Raw genomic sequence first — 18321 nt, 5'->3', positions numbered from 1 at the left:
TTTGACTTTTCCTTTTTACTACCTGTTTATGATTTTACTGCTCTAAAAGATTTCCAATGTCAAAACGAGCTCATCCTGATACCGACTATTCAAGTGATGATGGTGGGAATACACCCTTCTATCTCAACTCTACTATCCCTATACCACCCCCAAGTGCAGCCGAGAACACCACCATGGAGAGCTTTGCCAAAGAAGCCTCGCCGGAAAGTCCTAATGATGTGAAGAGTTGGGCCAAACTTATACTGTTGGAATCTGCCACTCTCAAGGAAACTTTGGACAATGTCGTGGTACCTTCATTGAATACTCTATTGGAGAAGTCGACTCATAACTTCCGTTCAGTCCAGCTGCGCATCCTGATTCTTGCGAGCAATATTAAGGGCATTCACAACGACGAAGAAAGTACAAGAAGAGCTTTGGAAAAAGTGGAGAAAATGGTACAGTGGTTGCTTGAGCATCCGAATCATGGCTTAGACTATAGAAATTATGAGGGCAATAATGACGGTACTATTACTACGAAGGCTACAGAAAACGTCAACTTTATAGATTTGGAAAAAAGATTGCAAATTATTGAAAACACTGTCAATATGGAAAAGAGAGAACCACTTTCGAAAAGTTCCCTTTATCCAGGCTACTCCAAGACAGGCACAGTATTGGCGTATTCCGAAGGGAGTCCAACAGGTACAGGCACAAATGGTGCAAGTATTATTAATAGTCACATTAATACAATTGAGCTTAAAGAGCAGATTTCATTAATGCAGATGAAGATTCAGAAATTAGAAGACCAACTAGCTCAGTTTGTTTCCAGAGTTGAGTCACAGCCACAGCCAGCAGAAAGTGCCAGCTCCAATGTGACACACATTTCTCAAAACGACAGGATCTCTTAAAGGTGCCAAATCGATTCAGTTTATGAGATGAGCCTTTGCCCAAAACAGCAAGAGTCTCCAGAAAAGCGACTTGACGCAGCGAAAAAAAATTGGAACCTGACGAAAATGGAAACCCTCAGCTGAGGATGCAAAAAAAAAGTTACGGCTTTTTCCAAATGGAACCTACACAGAATTCACGCCTTCAGTTTCCTTTTGGAAGCTTTCGTCCTCAGTTTCTCAATCGTCTAAGTTGCTTCTTTCCTGGCTGTGACTCATTTGACAACTGTGCCTTTTAAATGCTGCAAAATGTCCCTTTGATTTTCATTGCTATTCTTTCAAGGCACTGAAATGTTTTGCACCATCGTTCCAAGTAGTGGAACCATTCTGTAATATTTAAGATGAGCTAACAATTTTTCTCTTCCTTTCTTTCTACGATATAGGTATTGCTGTAATAATGTCTTCAACCGTAGATAAGAGCTCCTATATCGACTTTGAGACTGAGAGGTCGTCGTCCTCAAATGAACAGCCTGTAGGAATGTGGGTTTCTTTCAAAGATTCGTTCAAGCGGGCTGAACAGACTGAAACTTTGACTGCTGCAGACTATGATGAAGAGAAAGAGTTGACCAATATAGAAAGGATAAACATAAACGCAGCCAATTCTACACTTAAAAGAAAATTGAAGTCTAGACATTTAGAAATGATTGCCATTGGCTCTTCTATAGGGACTGGTTTATTTGTAGGTTGTGGAGGTGCATTGAGAACTGGTGGTCCAGCTGGTCTCATCATTGGTTGGCTAGTTACAGCTACTGGGGTATTTGCTACAATGCAAGGATTAGGTGAATTGTCAGTAACTTTCCCTGTCAGTGGTGGTTTCAATTTGTTCGCAAGTCGTTTCATAGAGCCTGCGGTAGGGTTTGCTATTGGCTGGAATTACTTCATGCAATTTTTCGTATTGCTCCCCTTAGAGCTTGTTGCTGCTTCGATAACAATCAAGTACTGGAATGATGATATCAACTCAGATGTGTTTGTCATCATCTTTTGGTTATTTATAGTGTTCCTCACTTTGTTGGGTGTCAAGGCATATGGAGAAGCAGAATTCTATTTCTCGCTTATCAAGGTATTAGCAGTTATTGGATTCATTATAATGAGCATTGTGTTGGTTTGTGGAGGCGGTCCTACTCACGAGTTTGTTGGAGGTGTCAACTGGCGAACACCTGGGCCGTTTGCCAATGGTTTCAAAGGAGTAGTTTCAACACTTGTTACTGCAGCTTTCAGTTATGGAGGCACTGAGATGATTGGTCTTACAGCTGCTGAGACTGAAAACCCTCGCAAGACTCTTCCAAGAGCTATCAAGCAAGTTTTCTGGAGAATCTGTTTGTTTTACTTAGGCTCCTTGACCATGGTTGCAACTTTGGTCAATTACACAGACAACAGATTGATCGGGTCATCTTCTGTAGATGCAACTGCTTCTCCATTTGTGATTGCCATTGTCAATGGAGGTATAAAGGGTTTACCAAGCGTCTTGAACGCTGTAATTTTGATTGCCGTTTTATCAGTTGGAAACGCTTCTGTATATGCTACATCCAGATCCTTGAACTCGCTTGCTGAACAAGGAATGGCTCCAAAATGGACCGGATATGTCGATAGAGCAGGAAGACCTTTGGTGGCTATTTTGATAACCGATGCTTTCGGACTTTTTGCTTTGATTGCAGCTAGCAACAAACAAGTAGATGTGTTCAACTGGTTGCTTGCTTTATCTGGACTCAGTTCTATCTTCACTTGGTTAGCCATTAATGTCAGTCATATCAGATTTAGAGCTGCCATGAGAGCTAAAAACAGATCTTTGGGAGAACTTGCCTACGTTTCTCAATGTGGAGTCTGGGGTTCTTACTACGGTGCCATATTGAATTCACTAGTTTTAGTTGCTCAATTTTGGATAGCTATTTTTCCACTTGGAGGAAAGCCCAATGCTAGTGACTTCTTCTTGTCCTACTTAGGATTTCCAGTTCTTTTGGCTTCCTGGCTCTTCTACAAGGTATGGAAGAAGGATTGGACCCTCTTTATCCGTGCCAAAGATATCGATGTAGATACTGGCAGAGCCAACATAGACTTGGATGTCTTGCAACAGACTATCGCTGAAGAAAAATCACAGCTTTCTGAAAAACCTTTCTACGTGCGGTGGTATAAGTTCTGGTGTTGAATGAATATCATATATATAACAATACATATAATTAATTAAATTTAAACTGTGTAGCTATACGTTGGAAAAGTCCAACTTCTTTGGTTTGACTTGCATCTGTTTATTTGTCAACTTGACAACTCGTCTTTGGCCTGTTCTGTGATTGACCAATTCCATGTGAGTGTTGTAGTCTACGTTTTTATTCTGTGGATGCTCTGTGAAAGGATTGGAGCTATTGATAGAGTCAATAGAAGTGGGTCTAGGTCTCCTTATAGGAGAGTTTGACTCCAAGAACGGATTGGCCATCTTAAGTTTAGTGTCACTCAAATCCGAATCCGACAACTCGTCCTCTGAAGAGTAATTCATGTTATGGTACGATTTGCCATGCCATTGATCTACCATCTGTTCGTCTATCATTTGTTTCTTAGGAGTGAGAGGCATCTTTGAATCCAGCTCAGCGATGTCCTCGTCATCCTCCTCGAATTGTAAATTGCTGTTGAGACGTGCCAAAGTGTCGAGCTTCAACCCATCTGGTTTAGCTCTGCTTCCTGGAGTCTGACTGCTAGATGCTCTGCCCGAGCCCACGGTAGAAGGAGCTGGCAACAACAAGCCAAAGGAGAGTGGTTCCAAATCTTTGTGACCACTCTGTGTATCTGATGTATGTTTGAAAAGTTCGTTGGAGGCAAACTTTCTCTTTCTCGGCCCTCTGCTGGGCGACCTCTGAGGAGTGAATTCTGGAGTGATAGGCAATAGCAGGGACACATTCTTAGCGTTCGTGGTTGGTTTCTTCTTGATAGAAGAAGGAGTCTTGAAGAGGTTTGAAGTTGGTGGGGCGAGTAGATTTGATTTTTGTTTACTGGTTGTTGAAGGTGTGAAGAGTCCCTTCACTTCTCTCACTGGAGTTCTGGCAGGTGTGTGCAAATTGGGGGATCGTATAGAGGCTTGATTGCGAGCCAAACGGGGAGGCGTCTGGGGAACGTTGGACATGATGAAACTCTTGTATGAAGATGATAGACAGTACTTAGATAGTTATGATAGAAGTTGAATGAAATTATAGGAAGCTGTAGTGAAGTTTTCCTGATGAATCCAGATCTGTAATCTATAAATTGAATTTTTCAGTCAATGCATGGATTGATGACTTTCTCAAAACCAAGAAGTGAGAAATACGAATATCCAGAATGAGATGATATTCAAAGTATGATAAGATGGATTTGCCCTCTGATCTGATCCATGCAATGAGATGCTGGTAATTTAAGAACAAGTAGATAGTCAAGATATTTCTACAGGAACAGATGATCCAGGGAAAGACACGGTTGGTTTTGTGGTTTTTATAAATGGCTGGCTCGCTTTTTGTGCACCGCGACTGCCAGCAGACGTGTATTGAAATTAGCGAGACTCTTGAAGAATTGTGCAGAGAGAAGAAAGAGAAATTGTCAGCAAGTGTTATTGAATTGATGAAACTATGATATTAGGGCTTATTAGAACGAGACCACGAGGAATCAGCAATTTGCTCTTATACGCTGAAATTTCGCGGAAAACTGCTGTTGTTCGAAGAATAATTCTACCACCAATTTGATTGCGAAATTACCAGCAACTCACAAGAAAAATATGGAAATCGTCTGAAGTCTATGTATAGGTCTCGAGACACAAGCAAGAAGTTATTACAAGGATTCTAGAGCTACTGATTATGAAGAGAGAGTTCAAAAAAAGAAAATCTGTAAGCCCGATGCGGGGGTCGAACCCGCAACCTTTTGATGTCTAACTTAAGAGTCAAACGCTCTACCGATTGAGCTAACCAGGCTTCAGCTTGAAATGTTCATTTTCCAGTGATTTAGGAGGTTTCTATATCACGTTTTTACGACATTTTATCATTTCGTCAAAAAAAACATTTTCTTCGAAAACGGTCCCTTTTCTTCAGTTTTGATGGATGTAATTGTAAATATGTATTCTAAAGTATGAGAAAGTCAGCACATATGGTTAGAAGCTCAAAATATATTGAAGAGAGCTTGCTTTGTAGAGTTTTTACTTTTCGACACAAAGAGACATGCGCGACATTTTCTGTAAAAAAAAGGTTGCAGCCTGCATTGGCTGCTAAAAGATTTATGTAAATCACAGAAAAGTATAATGATATAAAACCAGTATATGGAAGATAGAACAGTAATGCTGATAGGAGATATGTGTTAATTAATATATAAGGTATACATCATTATGATATCCATTCAATGTTTTGTGTTCAATAACATTTTTCCATGAGCACTTTCAAAATCTTCATTATTTTACGTTTTCTTCCCAAAAGTTACTATTTCATTCTTAATAATACAGTATGAATTCATTATAAGCAATTACAGAAGAGATACAATATGCAAATGGTCTATAAATATAAACAACAAGACAGGCATGTTAGTTATGGTCTTGGTTAAAAACTGGGGGTAAATCGACGGTATTAGTATTACCCTTTACTTGCGATTCAACCACGTCATCGTTAGAAAAGAAATCCGTTGTAGGTGTAGATCCTTGTTCAATAGCGTAGCCAGAGATGGAGTGGCTTCTAGTAGCACTCTTGTTATTCCACGACATGATCAGATTGGTGGTGTCAGCCCTAGTAGCTCTTTTGGGGGATGACGTTGTCTGTTCAAAGACATGTCGATTTTCACTGACCAAGTCGTCAAGCTCTTTGTCTAAGTCACCATATCTGCCCTGCTTTGACGTTATGTCCGAGCCAAAGAAACCTTGCATGTCATCCGAATTTTGATGAGACGTCAATAATGGAGAAGAGGGCATGTTGAGCACTGTAGCATTTTTATTGTTCAATTTAGCATTAGTGGAGAACGTTTTAAGCTGTGGCATATTGGGATGCATAGAGTTAGTATCCTCCTTATCCTGGTCAAGAGGAGTCTTTGAGTTCAATGGAGTGACTTGGTCTCTGGGAGTGGGCTCTGTGAAGAGAGTATTGATCCATTCATTTTGAGCTGGACTCGATTTACCAGAGCCATTAGTGAAAGATTTAGCTATCATAGATTCGAAATTGTCGATATTTCCATCTATGGAAATGCTGTGGCCATCAGATGGTGGGCAATTTTCTTTATTGTCGCCATCGGCATAGACGTCTATGACTCTGGTATTTGATTTAGTAGCTATCATTGGAGGGGTAATGCCCTGTTGATCTTGTGGGAGTGGATCTATGTCTGTGAGGGGTCCACCAAAGCTGTTGAGCTGGTTCATGAGTTCATTAAAGTCCCCATAGTGAGGAGTATGTTTGTTTGTTCCAGCATCAGCTTGAGGTTGGTGACTCTTCTGGTTATTACTTTTGATGACTTGGTTAATAGCTGAAGGTGTATGAGATGGAGTTGGGAACTTGTTTGATTGCGGTATTATAGGCGACGAAGCATACTGCGAAGATTTGCGAATAGCAATGGCACTTAAACTATTGGATCTATCCTTTGAAGTATCATTTTCCTTAGCTTGTCCTGAATTACTGGCCACTCCTGAACTGTTGAACATTTCGGTATACTCTTCTCTGTTCTTAAGTTCTCTCTTGTATCTTTGCTGTTGCAAGTACTTCTTTACTACATTTTCTGGCCTCATGAAACCCTTGTTTCTCAAAAACAAGTAGCAGGCATTACACAACGGACCGAACATTCCATCGTAGTGTTTCTTGTCGAACTCTTTGGCACGATGTATGGCAAAGTAGTTTGATCTGAATTCTGTTTCAAAATATCTCCAGGTTATGGAAGACACAGTGGCACAGTTACTATTAACACAGACCAAACCATGGTTCTTGGGCAACTTGGTATGAGGAATGGTGTGCGTACGTTTACTGTCCAAATCTTCCAAGTCTGGCAAAGATTGGAACTGCTCATTATTTTTCCCACTCGTGCTAAGAGTATTACTTTGATTACTGGTAGCAACTACGTTGTTGGAAGACGACTCCAGATTTCCATATGGAGGCTGTTGTGGTGTGTAAGGAGAAAGCTCATCGAAATCAGCTTCATCTTCTTCCTCATCTTCTGGAAGGTCGTTATTTTCCCTATACTCAGTGTCATCGGTACTATCAGACATGGGTTCTTCATTAATGGGCGACGATACCATGACTGGGGTATGGTTAACCATGGATCTAGTGCGCATAGCTCGCTGTGGTGCTTCAGGGTATCTTCTGTGTTTTCTCACCGGCTTATCAATGATCTTATCCAGTAAGAAAGGAGCCAGCTTGAATCTATCTTGTACGCTTTTGCTGTCGTAGCGGGAAGTGCTTTTCATCTTGTCAGCATGCATGATGTTGAACATGGTTTGATTAGGTATATTACTGAAAATGGGTAGCGATTTGGTTCTGGTAGCCTTGACAGCCCCTCCAGAAGAGTTTGCGTTTGAAGGGGGCGCCATTGGATATGGTTGAGGTGTAGGTTTCTTCTTTGGATAGCTCATAGGTGAGTCTGTCACTCTCTTTTGCGGCTGTTCCATAACTCTAGACTGCTGTGCCTGTTGGTGAGCTTTCGGAATTGGTGCCAGCTGAGGCTGGCCCTCTATGGTATGCAATTTCAATCTTATTTCAAGAGTCAAAGGTGAGACATTCGATTTATCTCCAAAAAGAAAACTTGCTGACAAATTCTGACACACTCTTCCAGGAATAAGATGCGATTTAGAAGAGTTGACTAACGACGACAAAACACCATTTGCTACAAACGGCTCTTCCGGTTGTTCCGTTATGTCTTTATAGTACACGGCATAATCTTCAGCATGAAGTCTGAAGTTTTCCGGTGAGCTTTTGATGATTTGCTGAACACAGCTCTTCAAGTCGAACGCACCCAAGGTGATCATTTCGTCTTCGGCTGAAGTCGTCATCGGTATCTGAGCGGTTTTCACTGAGTACTGGTTTTTCGATCTCAGAAGGAACACAGTAGGGTTGCTGTTGAACGAGTACAACACCTTGATCTGCATTCGTTTGTATGACTGTTCTTCGTTCATTGTGATGTGAATTAATGATAATAGTTGTCAATAACGGTGACAGGTAAAGCAAACACTAAGTAGTATTACAAGTGGAACAACAAATATAACAAATATAACAAGCAACGACAAATATCAAATAGGAAACAACTGACTGTCGAAATATACAAATAACGGTGTAATCTTATGAATAGCAGCTGTGAATATGTTCTGGTAGATGTGATATCAGAATGGTATATATACTACAATAACGCAGCTTTGACTTTGGCGAGACGACGGGAAATGCGTGACCGGCAGTAAACGATGAGTCAGGATGTTCAACTTCCAGCAGCTACGTTCCCAGCTCTGTTGGTTGTGGTGAAGAAGAGAAAAGTGGTATTGGAAAAGATCTTGAAAAGTAAACAAGTCTACAAAATGTGCTGCGAAGAGAAGGCCTCCAAAAACAAAAAGCGTGAGACGAATTGAGTGGTCACAAAATACGGACTACACTTAGCTAACTAGCGATAATACCTATCCATAATATGCCGCTACAAACTGCATGCCATGCTACTGTGGATCTGGTGAAACAAAACTGAGCTGGAGATGCGTTTTGGCGTCAGCCTGAAATCAAAACAACGCGAGACGCGAAACTGAGTGCGGTGAAGTGGTAGCGCTGCTTTAATTCAGTGCGTTTTACTCGGGCAACAATGGTAAGGGGAGTTGTTAGAGGGATTGAACAGACGTGTTCTGAGACGTGTAGTATACGCGCAGAAAGACGTGTTTGAGTTCGGTTGTATCTGAGATGAAATTGGTACGAGCGAGATTGGTGTTGATAGTGTTCAAGGGTTGTCAAATTGTGTCGTGACAGGTTTGGTTATCGTCTACCCGAGAAAAAATAGCAAGACTTGGATATGAATTAAGGTACGAGAACAAAGTTACGAGAACGGAATGGTACGACAATAAAGAGAATAAAGTAAGGAAATAGGCATTGACGAGATTGATCTGACTACGGTAAGTAATTAGAATGTTCTCTGAATTAGTTCAATTGTAGAGACATAAAATTATATGGGGTAGGCACCAATAAGCATAGCAGAATGGTAGCATCATTAGTATAGAGTATGAAATTAGAGAAGCAAATACGGAGCTGGAGAGGATCTAATGCTATATTTCAATCAATTAGAGATGGATAATGTGATTCAATTATAGTGTGGTTAAGCATTTACTTCAAAGGTGAACCCCAATCTCTTCTCTCGCATACTTTACTAGAAGAACACCACCAAGACGAATATCACTCAGGGCAATGCTGTTGGAGGATTATGAAGTGTCTACCATGTAGTGAAGTAGGAAGTGCTCAAAGTAGAAGTAGGTGAGTTTCATAAAAATTAATCAGCGGGTGCAAATCGCATTTCATTTAATCACTTTTTTGCACCCAAAAGTTTTGTCTAATATTCATTTCTATACAAGTCATTACTATTTACAAGATTCTATACGTTTAATCCATTCCAATCAATTTTCTCACTTGAGCGATGTTGGCCAGGGCGATTTCTCTAGCATTGTCTCTTCCCCTAGCACACACCTCGTCAAGATAGCTGATGTCAGCCGTTAATCTCTGGTACATTTCTCTGTTTTCTCGGAACTCCTCTACAATCAACTCTGTGACATGGTCCTTGAACTGCTTGTGATCTTTGACCCAATGCAAGTCTGCCACGACTTCATCTATGGATTTACCGGTCAACCCAGAAATTACATTGATCAAGTTGGATACACCAGGTCTTTCCTCTGGAGCATAGTAGATAGGGCCCTGAATAGAGTCAGTGGTAGCCTTTCTGATCTTCTTAGCTACAATTTCAGGTGAATCAGTTACATAGATGCATGAGTTTTGATCTGGATCTGACTTGGACATTTTCTTTGAAGGATTTCTGAGAGAAAGGATCTTCTTTGAAGGAGTTAACAACGTTTTTACAATAGGAAAGAACTTCGTTTTATAGGTATGGTTGAAGGTATTGGCTATGCCTCTAGTCAATTCTAAGTGCTGACTTTGGTCGTCACCTACTGGAACATGAGTGGCACGATATATCAAGATATCTGCTGCTTGCAAAATGGGATAGCAGAGCACTCCTGCCTTAGTAGCCTCCATTACCCTATCGTCATATATGGAACTGTTTTGAACTTGTTGAGCTTTCAGTTTCCATTGTGTCATTCTGTTTAGATTTCCCATACTTGTGATACAGGTGAAGTACCATGACAATTCGGTGTGTTCTGGAACAGCAGACTGGTGAAAAATTGTACATTTCTCAGGACTCAATCCAGAAGCCAATAAACTGGCGATGGCTTCATGTCTGAACCTTTTTAGGGTCTGGGGATCTTTAGGCAAAGTGATGGCGTGTAAGTCAGCAATACCAAAGATAAACTTGGAACCCGGAGAGTCTGACTCAGAAAGTTCCTTCCAGCTCCGAATGGCTCCTAAGTAGTTACCTAAGTGGATATTTCCCGTAGGCTGAATGAGCGAGAAAATCGTGGATTGCGGAGGAACCCCTTCGAACTTTGCCACATGTTGAACAGTTGATCCACCTGTAGTTGCATATGATCTGGCAAACCTATGTAGTAGTACGACTTTGGATTGGATCTTCATTATGGCTGATATTGTGAAAGATGCACAGTAATGGAAAGTGAAAAATTCTGGCAAGATTTAATTAAGTGCGACCAAAATCCAGAACTTTGGAGGAATAGAAATAGTTGAGAGTGGCATACAGAAGTGATAGAACAGAATATATGAGACTCTATGAGACTCTACGAAGAGTACAAAGTTTGTAATAAATGAGAAGTTCACTAATGAAGCATCTAACATGACATTAATATCTATATATGGATGTAGTTCTGAGTCCTCTCAAGCATTGGACCAATTTAACAGGAGTTGTCTTTCACATCAACAACTTGTCTACGATATTCTACCCTAGAGTTGCATAACACTCTTACAGGTACTTCTACTCCCTCTTCTTCTTCTTCTTCTTCTGCGTTATTTCCGACTCTAATTTTGATCTCTTACGTTCTAGGTCTATTTCTATAAACGTATACTATATTACACAGTTCATGCTATTGACGAGAAGCCGATTGCTCGAGCTCTTGGGGATGATCTTCGACAGGGTCGGTGACGAACCCACCTACAACATTCGAGATCTGGACGCCGTTCTTGACCAACCTTTTTTCCAACTTGATTCTCTGCAACTCTCTCCATCTGTTGAGCTTGGAGTACTCATGCAACTTGAATCCAAATACCTTGGGAACGTAGGTTTCCTTGGAATGAATAGGTATCACTTGAGGAAAGTTTTGGAAGAACATGGCTGGGAATGACGTGCCGAAATAGGCCCCGTCAATAACTGAGTGTCTTGCCGACTTGGGATTGAAAAGATCCTCACATTTGGCACAGTACAATTTTACTGAGTTTAACCTAGGCTGGTCGTTCAAGCCAATAGGTAATAATGGATGCAACTGACAGTGAACTCGGGGACAGTAGCCGAAGTCTCCATTCCTATACTTTTCAAACATCTTATTCAACCCGCGTGACGTCAAGATGTATCTGGCATGAATTAAGCCGTATAGGATTCTAGCGTTATGTTCCAAGGTATCACGGTGTTCTTCCGGCTGCAGCTCGATATCTACGAGATCAGTTATTATGTCTATCAATGTAGGCAATTTGCTCACCTCCTGATTCAACCCTGTGAGGTTGAAACGGTCTCTTATGTATTCGTCATCGACATCGCAGAAGTACTCGTTGCCTTTGATTCCCAAAAACAAGTCAATCCAATACTCAGTAAAATCCGAACTAGAGTCGGTGACGTATTCTTCGGTAGCCATGGAAGGACTCTTGTGATATTTAGGAAAGATTAGGGAAGTTGGTGAATGAACTCTGATAATAAAGTCCAATTATGATAATCTTGCAAGGATTTTCAAATATAGGTTTCAGTTGTAGATATAAGTTGTTTCTGAACAAGTCAACAAAATCAAACAATATTGAACAGTATAACGATGCCACGTTATTGATATAGGCAGTTGCGAATACACCACTTCTTCTACAAGTTCCAGTGTAGCACTGTGTGTGGACAGAGTATGTGGAGAAAAGGGTGGTATTGATGCTTTATCGACTTTTTTTTCGTAGATGGCTCCGTTTGAGATTCGATTTTAGTAATGAGAAAATAGTGAGAACGGCTGGCGAGAAATAGCGAGAGAACAAGTGAAAGCATCTGTAATAACTTCGTATTTTCCTTGGAAGACTACAAAAATTGTCAAGGGAAACTATGTAAAGCTTCGTTTCTTACTTGCATAAGGTATTATACTACCATTGTCTCAATTGTCTGACACTCTGACATTCTGCCATTGGCAGAGCCGTCGCTACTGGATCCACAAAGTGATTTTCGCACTCTCGGTAGATTCTGTTTCGTGGTCTCTCTCCATCTTTCTTAACACAACTCAGTAGTGCGACACCGTCCCACTGTCTTGTTATTTCTCACTATTTCTCGCTATTTCATTCCATTTTCTTTCCAGTATTCTCTCTGTACTATTCTCGCTATATGTCTCACTAAACAGCTCGCTAACTATTCCTCGGTAGCTAACGTACAAGCTTTTTCATTCGACTCCATTTAACCATTCAACCATTCCAGCAATCCGCCATTCCCATCCTGACGGATATTTGTGAATACTATGAAATACTTCCGCTTCCCGCCGCTTCTCCACGGAGGCGAAGTCCACACCGTTGATATCGACCCCACCAACGAATGGCTTGCTACGGGAGGCTTGGACCATATCATCAACATCTGGAAACTTTCTGATCTCGTCAACTTAGCCAGAATACTGCCATTAGAAAAGAACGAAGATAATGTAATTCAAAAAGAAAACGGCTTTGCTATCAATGAGAACAATGCTGAGGCCAGAATTGGAATTCCTGAAAATCCTCAGATCACTGAGGCCAGCATCAGACCTGTCGAAATAATTGATCTCGACGAGGATGACAAAAAAGATGAATCGAAAGATGGATTCAAAATTGACGAAGGCACATTGAGTGACAGAGTTGAAATCAAAGAATTAAAAGTTAATACTGTTGACACCAAGAGCGATAATCTCAATAACGAGCCTACTAAAATTGAGAATGATCATCAGCGGCATTCTGTTTCTTCTGATAACATACAAACTTCCCAAGATTCATTGACTTCGAAAGTCAATAGCATTTCACCCGTATACACCTTGAAAACCCACAAAGCTGTAGTTTCCACGATCAAGTTTTCTCCTAAAAACAGTAAAGAGCTTGTCTCGGCAGACACGAAGGGAAATATCTACTTGCACAACCTTGAAAAGAACAGCCAAACCCTTCTCTATCCTTTCAATGAGGAACAGAAAGCCTCTGTAGTTGACTTAAGCTGGTCGATGGATTCTCGTCTTGTAGCCTGGAGCACCATTGAAGGTAAAGTGAATGTCATAGACGTTACAAAGAATACGTTTCAGGAATTGACGGAATTGACCCATTTGGAAAAACTTACCGTTCAAAGAAGCATTGCCTTTGATCCTACTAACAACTATTTGATCACTTTGGGTGACGATACATTGGTTTACTTGTACCAGTACACGTATGATACTGCCTTGGACAACTACCAGTTTCGCTTGATCAACAAGATCTCCCGTCTCATCAACAAAAATCCCATAAACGTAAACTACAAGCGGATCTCGTGGTCTCCAGAAGGTGAACTTCTTTCAGTTCCAACAGCCTCAAAAAATCAGACTTCGTTAATCTCGTTGATTTCTCGTTCTAAAAACTGGCAAAACAGAATCAGCTTGGTAGGACATGGGCTTGCATGTGAAGTAGTACGATTTCATCCCAAATTCTTGCGAGAAGGGACTGATGATACCGCTTTCTATAATGTGATTGCTACCGGAGGCTCAGACAAGACCTTGGCCATATGGAACACTTCTAAAGATACACCCGTAGTCGTCTTACAAGACGTCGTCGACAAGCCAATACTTGATCTTGTATGGGATAAAACAGGTACTTCTTTGATTGTTGCTACGTTAGATGGACATTTAGGAATAGCTTCGATCGAAAACAACGAATTGGGTCACGAGATATCGCAAGACATGTTGGAAGAGCTAAAGAAATTCGACCAAGAATACATAAAGCCTATAAACCATAAATATGAACACGATCAACTGACGACAAGAAGAGGTGAAAAACACCAGATCGAGTTATTGGATCAGAAAGACGCTAAGAGCACGATACATAGCGAACAGAATGAAGAAAAAGACCAAAACAAGGATGAACTGAGTGAGAAAGAAGCAAACTCCAGTCCAACTAATAGTCAGCCTGAGGCTATAAGTAATGGACCCATAGAACCATCAGTCATACCTCCACCAAACATGACAGAACCAGACACTTCAGCGACGGATATCTTACATTCTGCCATGAGCAGCAGGCAATCAAAATCTACCACTAGTAAAACGACCAAGACAGCAAAGACTACCTCCATAGCATCGGCATCTTCAATTACCGTGCCACCTTCAGATTCGAAAAGCGCCCAGAAGCAGGAAGTAACCACGAAAAACGGGAAACGTAGAATTCAGCCTATGCTTATTTCGAACAACGGAACCACGAAACCTGCCATAGCTTCATCTGAATCAAGTTTGGGTAACAATTCAACGGTCCAGTCGTCTTCAAAATCTCTAATGGAATTTGACAAGCCTTCTTATTCAGTTGAAGAAGACTTCTATAAACAGAACAAGAGGTTGAAAGCACAAGAAGAAGCTGGCTCCAATAAGAAAATTAAACGTGAACTCGAACCAGTTAAATTTATTGGATCAGTTATCACAAATCCTAATACTACTTTTTCAAAGGTGAGACTTTCAGTTCCCAAAGTAAGATTAAACTTTCAGATTCTGAGCAAATTTGATGGTGAAGTCTTCATAATGGATATCAAGAATGGAACTGGAAACGAGACTAAACCTTCCAGAATCACATACTTCAAAAAAGACAAGCAGCTTTGGTGCGATTTTATTCCGAGATACATCCAATTGGCTGTCGAGGGGTCCAATTTTTGGGCATTGAGTACTTCCGATGGTCAAATTTTGACTTATTCCCATACATCAGGTAAAAGATTGTTACCTCCACTAGTTCTTGGATCGCCTGTGTCTTTCCTTGAAAGTCACAGTAAGTACCTTATGGCCGTAACATCTTTGGGCGAATTGTTTGTTTGGGATTTAGAAAAGAAAAAGATCGAGTTGTCTACTTCGTTGACTCCATTATTGGAACTCAGTAGCAAATATCATGAAGATGGTTTGTCCAAGTCAGATAACATCACCCTATGCGCTGTCACATCTGCTGGAATTCCATTAGTGACGCTATCGAATTGCTCAGGGTATCTCTTCAACAAAAATTTATGCATTTGGCAGACAATTACAGAGTCGTGGTGGTCGTTTGGTTCTCACTATTGGGAAAGCAATGACGAGAACAGCAAAAAGCCTCAAACATCGAACTTGTTTGGTGAAGAAGCTTCCATTATTGAACTATTGGAACATAAAACCAACGAAGAAATTATTAGAAAAACGAGAACTGGACGAGGCAAGTACTTCAACAAGATCTCAAAAAACATGATAATGAAGGAAGGATTTGAAAATCTTGAAAACACCATTTCAATTAGCCACTTGGAAAATAGGATATTATGCTGTGAATTGCTAGGTGAGTTTAAGGATTTCAGAAGATTCTTCTTGACATACGTTCAAAGAATATGTGAATTAGGCTACAAAACGAAACTATTTGAGGTTTGTGACGAGCTTTTAGGGCCAGACAGCCAACAAGAAACAGATGTCAATTCCAGGTCGGCTTCAGGATGGTCTTCTAGCATCTGTGGAGTAGACAAGCATGAGTTACTTAAGGAAGTCATTCTACTATGTGCCAAACATAGAGATGCGCAACGTATTCTTATTCATTTTGGTAAGAAGATCGGCGTGGTTAATGACGTTTTGTAATATGTACGATAACATTTAACTATTTACAATGTATTATTACTCCAATTATATACAATTTGGACTCTATAATTTATAGGTGTTTGATTCATCCCACTCTTTGTCACCTAGCAAACCGCCCACTTGACCTTGTTGATTGTTAATCAAGTCTTTAGGACCAGCAACATAGCTTACGTACCCTTCTGGTCCACATACTAACGATAAACTTGGCGATGTTTTTTGTTCCTTACTGGTGGCTATAGCTTGTTGTATAGCATTTACATATCTTGGAGCTCTTTCTTCGTTCAATTGTACCTTACTTTGAATTGTTGGTTCCTCTCCCTCCAAAATCGACATTCTCAACTTCAAAGCTTCTTCGGGCGTAAGGTCAGCTTCCTTCTGTTCTAATTTTAGAGGGCTAGTATACGCACTTTTAGATGGCTTTGAAACGTCCTTAGCTGTTAGGATAGTCTTATTCTCGGAATCGTAATGGCGAATCAATTTAATTCTGTCTAACTTTTCCAAAAAGAAAAGGAATCTCTCTAATGGCTCCAATTCCCCAGGTTTTTGGGCTGAGTAGTGAATGTTGACAAATCCCCTGTACGGATTACGAGAAAGCAAGACTTGAAGAATAGGAGCTATACCAGTTCCCGCAGCAAAAAAGTTTAAATTATCGAAAGCTGGTAAGTCGTTGGCCTTTATAGTCTTTTGAAGCAAGTGTTCAGGTTCAATTTTAGAAGGAAGATCACGAAATATTGGTCTAGTATGGTAATTTTTAAGGGGATGGTAAGGAAATCTGTACTCCACATTAGGACCTCTCAATTCGATTTCTTCTCCAATATTCCTGCTTGTGATATATCTAGATATTTCACCATCATTGTACTTTTTGACATACAAACACATGACACCTCCTTTATCGTAATCCTCTCCGTCGTTGTTGATAACCTTCAAAAGTGGTTTCCTTTCACCTGATCTGGTGTATTCAGACTTTAAAAAGTACAACGGTAACGGTGTATATGCTCTGACAACCATGATGTCTGGTTGCTTGACATCTACAGACCATATTCTGTCCCCATTCCAGATGGACTTCAGCTCATAGTTAAGATTGTAACTGTATTGCCACTTGGAATGCTTGGGTAAAAGCTCAATCAAGTAGTGATCATCATCGATTTCTTCCTTGTGAGTGACTATGAATTTATGGAATTCCAGAGGATCAAGCAACTCTTTACTGTCAGCACCATTTTCAGGAGCATAGATCCACACCTTCACGGTATATGCACCCCAGACGACAGCCAAAGCGGTCAAAATCTTCGGCACATAACGAGACCATCTGGTGGTTGTCTTCGGCTGTTGAGCCTTTGCGAAATCGTCTTCGTTGGGTAAGCCAGGATACTCAAAACTGACTCTGTCATGTTTCAACTTAGGTATATATGGTTTGTTGTTTCTTTTCACAAGACGGTCCAAACCGGTATCTTGAGCATCTATGGGTGCTGGAGCCGAGCGAGACGAAGCAGATCTGATTTTAAACTGAGAAACATCTCTATTGTCTTGAGAAATTAAGTCGTTGTTCTCGTTGGCTTTTTCATTCTGATTCTGGGTCTTTTTCTCATCTGAAAAATCACCGCCCTTGCCAGATTCAGAAGATTTCAATCTCTGGAAATTCACCAAACCATTTCCTGATAGAACAGAAGTCAACCGAACTCTTTTAGTAGTCGCTCTGAATACAAGCATGGTGATTCATAGAGTGGTTGAAGTTGTATAGATTATTTGGTTTGTTAACTATGAAGACGACTATTTTTCATATTCCCACACACAGGAAGTTCCTGAGTGATGCTTCTCAGCACGAATGCTTCACGAATTGAAGAAATAATACAATGTATTAGAAACGGCAGAGAATGCCTAACGTAAATGATATAAGTTTACATTGGTCTAGAAGCTGTGGAACCCAAACCTAACTGTAAATCAGTCCTCTTCTGGCTTTAACTTAATCGCCATCTTCATTATGATAGAGCACGTGACACATACATTAAGTCACCTTTCAATAATTACTCAAAAGGTGGTATATCCTAAAATTTCTTATCATATCTGTAGAAGAAGTTCAGTAAAGATATTGTGGGCTATCATGGTGAAGCAGACATACACATACAATTCGTTAGATGTTCAATTTGCTTTGAAGTTACCAGTCTTCAAATTCCTAACTCTGTAGTCGGAATTCAAATGGTCACCTGAAAATAACGAATTTCAATTCCGGGATCAAAGTCGCATTTTGTCAGCTCCATAGTTAACTTCAATAGGATTTTTCAGCGACTTCAACTGCAATTCTAACCATCCAACAAGAAATTCATTGATTTTACTTCTTTCGTAGTTTCGTAGTAT

At 40.4% G+C, this 18321-nt stretch overlaps 7 protein-coding genes across 7 annotated transcripts; 3 read left to right on the top strand and 4 right to left on the bottom strand. All coding sequences in view use genetic code 12, as the record gives it.

Moving 5' to 3' along the window:
• Positions 1-56: 56 nt before the first annotated feature.
• Positions 57-884, top strand: PICST_32181 (predicted protein; the record flags this gene model as incomplete). Its single annotated transcript, XM_001385140.1, has 1 exon — positions 57-884. One exon carries the CDS (start codon positions 57-59, stop codon positions 882-884), a length of 828 nt encoding a protein of 275 aa, XP_001385177.2.
• A 514-nt stretch (positions 885-1398) lies between these two features.
• On the top strand, positions 1399-3063 carry GAP1.1 (general amino acid permease; the record flags this gene model as incomplete). The annotated part of the gene is made up of 1 exon (XM_001385139.1): positions 1399-3063. One exon carries the CDS (start codon positions 1399-1401, stop codon positions 3061-3063), a length of 1665 nt encoding a protein of 554 aa, XP_001385176.1.
• Positions 3064-3170: 107 nt separating this feature from the next.
• On the bottom strand, positions 3171-4029 carry PICST_32179 (predicted protein; the record flags this gene model as incomplete). Its single annotated transcript, XM_001384799.1, has 2 exons — positions 3171-3233; positions 3442-4029. 2 exons carry the CDS (start codon positions 4027-4029, stop codon positions 3171-3173), a joined length of 651 nt encoding a protein of 216 aa, XP_001384836.2.
• A 5425-nt stretch (positions 4030-9454) lies between these two features.
• Positions 9455-10594, bottom strand: MSW1 (mitochondrial tryptophanyl-tRNA synthetase; the record flags this gene model as incomplete). The annotated part of the gene is made up of 1 exon (XM_001384798.1): positions 9455-10594. One exon carries the CDS (start codon positions 10592-10594, stop codon positions 9455-9457), a length of 1140 nt encoding a protein of 379 aa, XP_001384835.2.
• A 409-nt stretch (positions 10595-11003) lies between these two features.
• PICST_83851 (predicted protein) lies at positions 11004-12058 on the bottom strand. Its single transcript, XM_001384797.1, has one exon. It carries the CDS (start codon positions 11815-11817, stop codon positions 11056-11058), a length of 762 nt encoding a protein of 253 aa, XP_001384834.2. The 5' UTR covers positions 11818-12058; the 3' UTR covers positions 11004-11055.
• Positions 12059-12660: 602 nt separating this feature from the next.
• On the top strand, positions 12661-16780 carry HIR2 (Histone transcription regulator HIRA, WD repeat superfamily; the record flags this gene model as incomplete). The annotated part of the gene is made up of 3 exons (XM_001385138.1): positions 12661-12837; positions 12930-12939; positions 13175-16780. 3 exons carry the CDS (start codon positions 12661-12663, stop codon positions 15967-15969), a joined length of 2982 nt encoding a protein of 993 aa, XP_001385175.2.
• A 97-nt stretch (positions 16781-16877) lies between these two features.
• CYC2 (protein possibly processed from cytochrome c import factor) lies at positions 16878-17677 on the bottom strand (the record flags this gene model as incomplete). The annotated part of the gene is made up of 1 exon (XM_001384796.1): positions 16878-17677. A coding segment is annotated over exon 1 (798 nt), but the record flags the coding sequence as incomplete, so codon positions are not given.
• Between the last annotated feature and the right edge of the window lie 644 nt (positions 17678-18321).

Source organism: Scheffersomyces stipitis, chromosome 5 (assembly GCF_000209165.1).
Source record: "Scheffersomyces stipitis CBS 6054 chromosome 5, complete sequence".
NCBI classification, from domain to species: Eukaryota; Fungi; Ascomycota; class Pichiomycetes; order Serinales; family Debaryomycetaceae; genus Scheffersomyces; species Scheffersomyces stipitis.
Note: the sequence above shows the minus strand (reverse complement) of the source record. Positions and strands in the feature narration are given on the sequence as shown.